At 44.1% G+C, this 10,770-nt stretch overlaps 1 protein-coding gene across 2 annotated transcripts in view; it reads left to right on the top strand.

Annotated features, from left to right (window-relative positions):
* The first annotated feature begins 5,193 nt into the window (after positions 1-5,193).
* The window catches only part of AFG1L (AFG1 like ATPase), a 70,576-nt gene continuing 64,999 nt past the window's right edge, over positions 5,194-10,770 (top strand). The window contains exon 1 of one of the 2 annotated variants that reach the window (XM_042803431.1): positions 5,194-5,275. In XM_042803431.1, the coding sequence (XP_042659365.1) occupies positions 5,233-5,275 (43 nt within the window). In that variant the 5' untranslated portion in view covers positions 5,194-5,232. Of the gene's footprint in view, positions 5,276-5,581; positions 5,670-10,770 lie in introns of those variants that run through there. The other variant, XM_042803430.1, reaches the window with a different exon arrangement.

Here is a 10,770-nt window from a genome sequence, read left to right as displayed (position 1 = left end):
GCCGCCGCCGCAGGCGGATGCGCCCACCGCCCGCGCGCGAGGCAGGCTGGGATTTGTAGTCCCCAGGGGCCGACTCGCTCGCTACGCCCGGCGCGGCCGCCCGCCTGACGAACTACGGATCCCGGCGTGCGCGGGAGGCGTGGCGCGGCCCGCCGTGAGGGCGGCTCTCTGGGGCCCGCCCGCCAGGCGGGGGCAGTGGGGTTCGCTCCCGCCCCAGGCGGCGGCGCGGGGGGGATCCACGGGGAGTCGTGGGGCGGCCAGGGTGTCCCCGCTGATTTCCCATCCACCTCCGTGGGGCCCGCGGTGGTCCCCTTCTCTTGTGCAGGGGGCTGCTTTCGCGGGGGAGGGTTGGGAGGTGGGGGGGGCCCGGCCCCCGGTGAGGCCGAGGCGGGCGATGCGATTCACTCAGCACAGCAGCAGTCTAGCTTTTTTTATTTATTTATTTTTTTAAAACAGAGAAGGTTTTAACAACAGGTGCCAAAAATAGCATTTAATTTGGCTGTGACTTTCCACCTGCAGCCCTTAAAGAGGGTTCTGGTGACACTACATTCAATGTCTACACACCATTTTATCCAGGTAGAATGAGACTGTTGAAAAAAACAATTACACTTTTTTTTTTTTTTTCCCCCCAAAAAAATCTGTGTCTAGGCTGTAGGCCAAATAGCAGGCTGCCCACAAATTGCATCCAAGAGACTCAAAGTTAACATCTGGCAAGTTTGGTTAGCAGTTGTCTGTGTTAAGATAATTGGAAAGCAGAGATGAACCCACGGTACAAAAATAGCCCATCCACATAACCAGTATGCTGTAGGTGGTTTGCTTGGTAACTTTTCCGTGAATTTTCTGCTCATCACTCCTCTGGTATTATTTCTCCCCCTTACAAGTGCACCTTCCTTACATGCTTTCTTTTTGCTAATAGCTGCCAACTATTGACTTATAAACAAATGAAGCTGACAGTTTTCCAGAGCGGGAGTGAGAGGGAGCCTCATCTGAACTATACTAGTTATTAAACTGGTCTTGCAACAAAGTAAGAAAAAAATCATTAATTCTACTGAGATTACGTATGCATGTATCTGGATAAGCTTTTGTTTGTTACACAGCCTATGCTGCCACATCTGACTGCAAATTTGAAAATATGGCAGAGCACTGGTGTTAAGTATAATCTATTGTCTGCCTCCTGGCCAAGCCTGGTTTCATTATCTATTCCAAAGAAAGAGAAAGAAGTGCCTAATGCTGTACATTTGGGAAGTTGGGGAGCCTGTGACAAATCAAAAATATAATTTGTTCTCACGCTGTGTACATACTAAGAGTGAGGCTTAAGTTGAACGCTTTTCTCACAGCACAACATCTTAGCACCACTCTTCTGTCTGCTTTTCCTCACAGATTTAACTGTTGGTGGAGAGCTGTATGGAGGCAATCTACAGGGAGTGAATTAGTGCCTGTGTGTCAATAGCACTGGTAAGTAAGGAGGCTATGGTGATTTTGTGAGGTCTCCCATCTCTGTTTTTTCCACTGAAGTCAAATACAAATCCTCTGACCTAGGAGACAAAGGATAAGATGCCCTGTTTCATGACTAGCCCCCCCCTTACATCATGTGAAAGCATGCATGCCACGGTGGCTAATGAGGCAAAGAGAAGGGATGAAGGTGGGGGAAAGTCAAGAGTCCTGGAGACTCCTTGTTTCCTTCCAACCCTCAGAAGATGCATTTGTTTATTTTGAATTGTGTTTCAGATGTTTTCTGCCATCCATGAGACTGGAGTTACACTATCTGTAGTTGTTTCTGCTTGCTAGAAAGGTTCTTCTCTCAGGATGATGGTCAGCATAAGTTCAGAGATGAAAGTTTTAATTCTGTTTTCTGACATGAACTTTGGGCCAGATTTCAAATCTAGAGGGAAAGAGGTCAGCTGTGTTTGTAGGTCCAAAGATTAGGTGCAAGAAATCAAGCGTTTAGAGTAACAACCAAGACATTAGGTACTCATGGGTTTGTTACTACACATTATTTATTCACATATGACACAAAGATTTTCTGTCATAACTTCAAGTGGCAATATGAGTATCAGTCTCATAGCATGAACCCACAAAAAGCAGGTATTAATGGATGACTAATTCTTAAATTTGGTATAATAACACCTCAAGTAGTTTTTTGCTTCTTTCTTTGTTTTTAAAAGAAAAAATCCCATTTAACTGGAAAGAAAACCAAATCTCTCCATTATCCACTTAGGACTTTCCAGCCTTCTGACAAGTGCTCAGATTAACACGTTTTATTCAACACGGGCATATTTTGTCAAAACTTGTGGGGAATGCTGACTCAGGATAAGGTAAAACTCACAAGGCATTGAACTAATTGTGCAATGCTTTATGTGGAAAAATTACTTCCTGATCCCTGCATTAGATGCCAGTGCTTTGAAACGTGGCGTTTAAATATCTGGATTGTGTACTTATCTGCCAGATAAAAATATCAAGGTTATAAATATAATTTGCAATATCCACATTCTACACATATTTGTATTGAGATGTAACTATTGCATTTAATTCTTCTTCTCCCTTTTTACACAATATTATCCCTTTCAATAAAGGATGATTCTCATACACACTTCTAGATTCCTTAATGTTTAAAATGTCATCCACCACTTTACAGCATTAATTTCTACTGTGAACTCCCTGTTCTGAGAGATGCTGAGTAGTGCCCATGTAGCTGGATAACTGTGCAATGAATTTCTAACTCTTTTAACTGTTTGAGCTGACTGATATGCAGGTAGTGAAAATGGCTGTAAGTCTGTAAGTTTGGGAACATTTATGCAGCTTTATTACTCTGAAGCTTTATAAGCAATGTAGACTATTAATAGCATATTTTATTATCGCGAAATAGATGAGGTTAATATCAATTTTACCCCAGAGTGTTTCGATATCATCCTGGGAAAATGGCTTTTGATGAAAACCATGTTGATGAAAACTAGCCACAAAATCCATTTTTGTAGAGTAGGCTGAATGGTCCGTTCTATATCAAAAGTACGTTTGTTTGGGAGCCAAAGATGCTTCCCATGGTGGGAATATTTTGGAGCCTTGCAGGCAGGTAAACCCTGCCTTCCTCCTGCAGAAACTCAGAGATGGTCTCTCAAAGGCCCAAAGACCCTTGGTCACATATATCCCCATAGGTTCAGCACATCAGGATTTCTAAGAGGAGTGCAGTTTATACCACTAGAGGCCAGAGGGGGCCTCGGGAGAGGTTTTCTTAGACCCCTGATTTCTATTCCTGTTAAAGACCACCTATACTTTTAGCTAGCTGGTAGACTAATAATGCAGCCGGGTTGAACAAGTGTCAGTTCAATTTCTACACAGTTGCAACGTCACATTTTTGGGGGTAAGCAAAGGGACAGGCACAGGGAATGAAGTATACAAAGGTACCACAGAATGGGTTTGTATCTGTTACAGGATGTTAACCATGCTAATCTACAGAAGTATAATTGAAAGTCCTGTTCTTTTAGGTTAACACCAAAACGTGGTTTTGCCAAGAGCTTACAGCCAGTGCAGATTCAGTTCCTGGGGTGTGCAGTACAGTGTGTGGTGGCACTTGAGTTTGCCAGTGTACAGAAGGCTCATAGCACTGCAGAGGGTTTACTCACTTAGGTAGATGATGTCAGAATAGACCCAAATGGGAAGTTTTTCTATGCTGCCTTGGATAACAAGGTTAAGAAAAAAACAGTGGCAATTTAAATAAATCAGATGTTTTTGCTGAAGATTATGCTGTCATTTTCTCCAATTATTCTTGACATTTCACCCATTCGTATTGTGATCTGAGTTAATAATGGAAGAAAAAACGGCTCTTGTTGCCTTGTTTATTCTTTGTTCTCAAGGAGATAAGCTGTTTATAAAGATAACTTATTTGTTATTTAAATCACTTTTACTGAAGTTGTTTGTTTCCTTGTTTGAGTTTCTAAAAATATTGCAACAATTGCGATGCATCTTTGAGACGTCTATTCAACTCACTATGATTTGTACTGGAATTCATTTCTGAATGGGCACAGGTGTTGATAGCTATAACATGCTAGAATGAGTCAAAACCAATAAATGCTCAATAAAGGAAGGATGAAAGAAAAAGTACTGAAAACAGCTCTTTTAAGATGTGATAAATTGGCACTTTAGTTCGCTACTTAATTAGGTATATAGCACTGAAGATCTGTCTGGAGCAAATACGTATTTTAAAAAAGCTGAACATGTTAGAGCATAACTTCAATCCCTGTTAATATTTTCAAGATCATAAACATTATTTTTAAAATTAGCATTGCTATTCAGGATATAATCAACTTGCCTTTGCAAGCTGTTCTATAGTGCCCTGATGCAACATTTTGCTATACTCTTATAAAAAAAAAGTTGATTAATAGTCTGTGAAAATCACTTGCTTGCTTTCTCATGTTGCACAGAACTGTAACACTAAAATAAGGCACAGGAATTCCGACGTTGCAAAACCAAAAAGTCAGTTAAAAGTATCTCTCGTGGGCTTTTACCAGGAGCACACATTTTGTTTTCTGTTTCTTGCGTAATGCACTCTGCAGGCAACATTTTCTGAAGCCCCATCCTGACCTTTGGGTTCATTTCTGCTGGTAACGGAGGGCCAGCCAGCGAACCGGCGAGTTACAGTTAGCAGTGCCCGGGTGCCAGGGCCTTTCCCACGGAGCGCGGGCTTTCTGCATTGTGCTTTTCTGTCGGAAAAGCTTCGTGGTCACAGCGGGGGTGGGTGGGTAAGGCGGTCAGGTACCCACCAAACGAGGCACGCGGCCGGCGTTCTCCCGAGGAGCGCTCAGGTGCCACATGGGGATATCGCAACTGATAGTGCCAAGGACAAGGCTTACCGTGGGCTGAGCACACACCGGCGGTGCGGGACTGAATCAGCCTCTAGGTTTTGCATTATCTTCGGGGAAATCTGCTTTTATGTCAACATACCTTGCCGTTGCAGTTTAAATATATGCTCATTGGCATAGGAGTGGTTGCGCTGCTAATGTGCAGACAGGCTGTGACTCTGGCCAGGAATATTTGTCCTTAGTATTTTATGGTCCATGCTTTTAAAGATAAACAACCAACACAAGCTAGGAATCACTGACAAACGCAAATTCAGTTGCCAAAACCCCTCAGAGACAGCCGAGCCGGCCTGAAGGCTGCGGCGTCGGGTAGAGCCACGGCGCAGCACGATACAAATCGCAGGCGATAGGCGAGGTGCTTGGAAAACGCGAGTGGGGGATGGAGCAGCAGGGTCCCACCGAAGCCCCGAGCGCGGCACTCGGTGGGTCTGCGAAGCGTGGTTTGCGCCGGGCGGCCGGGGCGGCTCCGCGGGGAGCGCGGCCGTGGGGCGGGCGCGGCCGGCCCTGCCTCTGCTCGCCGGGTCCCCCGGGGCTGCCCCACCGCCTGCAGCTCTGTTTTGGGGGGCGAGGAGAGGGAGAGGAGGGGAAAAGGTGGTGGTGGTGGGGGGGGGGCCGCGCTGGAACGGCTTCGCGCGGCGCCTCCGGAGGACCCGCGCCCGTTGCCGCGGCGGGTGGCGGGACTCCATTTCCCAGCGCGCCCCGCGCCCCCGCCGCAGGGGCCGGGCCGGGCCGGGAAGATGGCGGCGCCCATGTCGCCCTTGGTTACTGCGCGCTGCTGGTTGCGGGTTTCGGCGCGGGCCGCCGCCCTCCAGAGAGGTCAGTCCCGCCGCGGGGGGGGCTCGCCGGCCCTGCCCTGCCCTGCCCTGCCCGCAGCCGGGCGAAGGGCGGGCGAGCGGCGGGGCCCCGCGGGTCTCCCCGCCGGCGGAAGGCGGGCTGGGCCGAGGCGAGGGGAGGGGGCTTGGCGCGGGCGGGCGGGACACGCACCGGCCCGGCCTGTCCCTTGTCCTCACGTTCCCCCCTTGTTTGGGCGGGCCGGGGCGGCCTGGCTGCCCAGCCAGCCCCGCGTACCCGGGCGGCGCGGCGCCGCGCCGCGAGTGGGCCCCGGTCCCCTCCGGCGGCGGCGGCGGGGGCTGTGTGTGGGTGTGTGTGTGTGTGGGTGTGTGTGGGGGGGTGTCCGTGAACGGGGCCCCGTGACTTCCCGAGGTAACGATGCCGCTTTCCCGTGGAAATCAAACAGCGCTTCAGTGCGCTGCCTCGATCAGTGCGATGCGCTGCGGCTGGATCGGGAGCTTGGCGGGCAGCGAGCGCGCTAGCGACGGGCAGAGCTCTTGCTGTGCCTTAGGGGGTCTAAGGGCCGCCTTTCCCTCAAGGGCCCTCTGATGTGTAGCAACAGCTGAGCCCAGCCGGGCAGCCGTACTTTGAAGGTCTGTACGATACACGAATTTATGGGGAGCTAGGATTTGTTGACTTGGGGTTCGAGTTAGAAGCAGAGGTCTGTCTGCTTTGGTAAGAGCTGCACTGCCGTTCTGACAAAAGGGTCAGGTCAGGTGAGTCCCAAAGGTCGGAGAGTCAGTCAGCAGATCTAGGAGGATTGACAGATGTTCACATACACGTGTTACATTGCGATTGTGCAATGTTTATACATCTAAAGGAAAACAGACAAGAACTACAGTTAGTACTATAATTGTATGTTTTATTTGATATTGGTCTAACCCTTTATGTAGATTGCTTTCATTAACCGCCATATTACCATTTTTAAAAAGTTGTCAGAGCAAATCCTGTGGCTTTAGGCATAGTTCTTCAGCCTTCATGTATGGTAGTCCTCACGTATGTTGACGACAACTGCAGGGATGGGCAGCCATAATTGAAATGATTTATAATCTTGTTTTTATGATAACCGGTTTATAGTCTTCTATTTGTTTTTGTGATTTGTTTTCCATGCTTTTGTACCTTTTCCTTAATTAAAAAAACTTCACAAGTAGTATTTGTGTGAAGTTACAATTTCACTATAATTAGCTTTTCTGTCTCTTTCTAATTTCATCTGTGGGTCAGATTGTTAAATGGGGTGTGCATGGAAATAGTACAAGTAATCTTATTTCAGAATAATGTCACAAGCATGTATGCAAAAAAGCAAAACTCTAGTTCCAATTCATGTTTCTCTAGAAGCTTAAATTCTGCTTCATATACTGCCCAAATGAATGGATTGCAAGAAGGCTATATAGGGGTTCAGTGACTCATCTAAGGTCATGTAATGAGACAAAGATGGGAGGACAGTCCAGGTCTTTGTACCTTAGCTGCAAACTGTCTTTTCTGATTTGAACTCATTTCAGCAGGTGTGTTTTGTTGTTTGTTTGGTTTATATAATACTGGTCTAACGTTTGCAATTTGTGTGGATAACTTAGCCTCTTCTCTGCCCTCCCCCCCCCCCCCCCAGTATGGTTGGTTGGACTTTGCTTTTCTAAGCATTCTATTAAGCACTGGAAAGTTTTCAGATGGCCTCCTCTCCTATTCTTCTCATTAAGCATTGTAAAATATTTTGAGAGGAGCAATTGTTTGGTGTTATTATAGGACTATAAATGTGTTTTCTGCTTTATAACCAACACATGATCTCTTTCATGAGAAGCTTACACATCAAGTCTTTGTTCTTCTGCAGGTTTATGCATGTGCTTAACTCATCCAAATCCTTATACACCATGGGGCAGTTTACCTGTTTGAGACTGATTCTGCAAAACTTGTACATACATTTGATAAAAAAATCAGTCCACAACACAAGAGGAAATTATTATCTACAGGTACTAGCAGACAAAAAAAAATGTCTTTTCTGGTCTGCTACCTTCACTCCTGTTCTCCTGCAGGAAAATAACCTTTGGAGCTACAACTGTACCGTTGCCCTTCCCCATCACTGTGGTATCAATATAAGAAGGAAAGATTTAGCATCAGTTCTGTTATGAGCTTAATTATGAGTTTAGTGAGGTATCTGCCTGTTGATAAAAGTGCCCTCTAACTTCACAGTCTTCTTCTGTCATGGCAGCTGTGTTTCATAGGCAATGTTAGCAGCTTTACATTAAGGGTTTGGGGGTTCGCAGCAGTTTGGCTTCATTGTGACCCAAAGTACTATTCCGAACTTTAGCTTGGATTGTTGAAAACAGGATAGTTTTTAAAAGTTGCTTTCTATTACCTTCCCCACCCCCACCCCCCCACACCCCCGCAGATTCCAGTGTTTGTGAAAAGCTCTCAAGGTAGAATTCTGTCTGCAGGGCAGTAGTGAAACAGATGTGATTCCTGTATGTTGCCTTAACCCTGGTTTAGCAAAAGCTATTTCAGCTTGACTGTGACTGCAGCAAAGGTGACAGTTGGGTGATTCCGGGGTTGTTAACTTTGGTGCAGTTGTAACCTACATGAGTTTGGATTAGATGCAGTTCTCTAACTGTTGGAAATGTTTAAGACAAACAGTACTTAACCATTACAGTAAAGTGTCAGAGGAAATGGTTAATTCTCCATCTTTTCTGTCTTCGGAATATATTTTCCTCAAAATATGCTGTAATCAAACACAACTCTTGGCTGTAGTTCAGGGATAATTAGATAAATTCCCTTATACTTCGAAAACTCAATGTTGTCTTTAGCTTTAATCTCCATGAATGAAAACTATTTTTGATCAATCCCATGAGGGAATGGTTTGAAGCATGCATACAGCACAAGGATTAAAGGTGATTTTTTTTTTTTTTTTTTTTTAATCAGCAGTCCCCTGAAGTGCTTGTTTCAGCTTTGTTTCCAGAATTAATACAAGTTTTCATGTTTACTGTTACGTGAGTCACCTTCTAGCGAGGTGAATATTGTAATCTGAAGCATGACTTAACTTTTGCAATAAAAGGAGTTCAGGTCCATTTTTTTGATCTTTGTTTCTTTAGCCAGATATTAACTATCTGTCATGGTTTTTCTTTTTCACACCGTTAAAGATCTACCATTCTAATTACGTGTTTAAAAGATGCTTAGTTTGAGAGCAGTAAGAGATCTTGCAGACAAAATTTGAATTAGTCTGTGGAGGTACAATACCTTTTCTCTCCCAGAAGCGAATAATCATCTTAAATTCACATTAAATCTTTTTGCCTTACTTGAAAACTCACAGATTAATAAATTCGAAGGTGTCAGTTTCTGCAGTCATGGAAAGATAGCAAAGATGAAATTCATATCACGGAAGTCCAGTTTCTTTTCATAGGCCCTGAAATATGGGGGAGACAAGGACATGCTAGGATTTTTGTAATGGAAATTATCTTCTGACAGATTTTGGACTTTATAGTTGAAAACGTTACATAATGAAATGGAACTACTAGGATAAAAATAAGGATTACCAGGGTGAATGGTGTTTATCTCAGTTACCCTTCTGTGCTCTCAACCTCTCGGCTGCTGTCAAGATCAGTTTTTGATATGCCACAACCTAGCTTCCATTTCAGATTGTCTTCTTACATAAATAACTCTAGTGCCTGCCTCAGCTGTGACTGTTGCTTTCATAAGTGGTGTCATTGAAACTCGCATACCTTTTCCCTGTGTCATCTCAGACATCAGTTCTAAGTAGCAGGAGGAAAACTTGACAACCTACTGATTAGTTTTTCAATTTGCGAGTCTTTTCCAGAGCAGAAGGTCTGCACTTTTAATGTTTTTATATAGGGACTTATCTTTGCAGTGATCAATTAATGCCAGTTTATGGAAGGTGTCTTAAGTTTCATACTTTAAAGGAGATTTTTATAATTTCAGATGGCATCTTCATTAACCATTTATATTTTAAGGTTTTTTTTGGTTCTGGTGACTTTTTCCCCTTGGGTTTCTCCAAGGCAGGACTTTGTGTATATCACAGTAGGTCTTCACTGCAGCTTAGTCTGTGATCCTTGAATAGGCAAGCAGAAAGGCAAATGCAATGAGCTATTTTTATGTCTTGAATTACTGTGAGATTACACTTAAATATGTATGTTTTAGGAATAAGAATTTACTAAAAAGTTGCAATCTGGTGGCAACTCTTAAAGAAGCAGGGAAGGTCAGGCTACATGTGGTAACATCCAACACTGTCCTGCACCCTGGAGGTGGGAAAGATAGGTTATTGGATAAACACATGTCTGTAGTTTTACACTGCTCTGTGTAAAGCTAGGTGAGTAATGAATTGACGCTGAGCTTTTCTGTAGTTGTATCTAGAACACTACATAGAGATAGAAGATGCTTTTTCTGTGTGTGACACTTAAAGATTTCAGAAGGGAGCTAATAAAAATCGAGTAACAGTTTATGTAACAAAATGATTAGATAATGAAACAGGAAGAGATAAATAAAAACTTACCTTTTGTTGTATGGAGGAGAAGGCTGTAGGACTACTATTAATGCGCTGAATCATTGGTGTTACCTATTCTAACAGTAGTTTCCATTATGTAAAATTATGGAAGGTAGTTGCCTGGTATTCCTCCGCTATTTATAAAAATTTTTAGTTACCTTTTCTTTATAAGTTTGGGAATAGATGACTTCAGAAGCATATTTGTAAGGATGGTTTTTCAATCTGTCGCATAAAACACAGGTCAGAATGGAAGACTTGCATGTTTTTCTGTCTCTTAGGATAGTTTGTCACTTGAATAGCTGTTTTCTGTTGTTGACTTACCTCTAAAACTCCTACATACCTTTTGAGAGCATGTGCCTTTGTTTTGCAGCTACAAGTTTGATTTTATCACTTACCAGTTACTGGCTGTCTCCTGGTAGCGTATTATAGTGTACTCCCATCATATTTAAATCCCAGCCTTCAATATTATTTTAAGAGAACAGTGAGTAAGTTGTCCCACGACACCCTCTGTCATCACTTGTGCGTATTCCATCTCTGTCATGTGTTGACGAAGTATTTTCTTCCACTTGCAGAATGGTTAGCTGTAGGTACGTGTAATCTGAG

This window comes from Tyto alba, unplaced genomic scaffold (assembly GCF_018691265.1).
Source record: "Tyto alba isolate M040663 unplaced genomic scaffold, T.alba_DEE_v4.0 Super-Scaffold_40, whole genome shotgun sequence".
NCBI classification, from domain to species: domain Eukaryota; kingdom Metazoa; phylum Chordata; class Aves; order Strigiformes; family Tytonidae; genus Tyto; species Tyto alba.
Note: the sequence above shows the minus strand (reverse complement) of the source record. Positions and strands in the feature narration are given on the sequence as shown.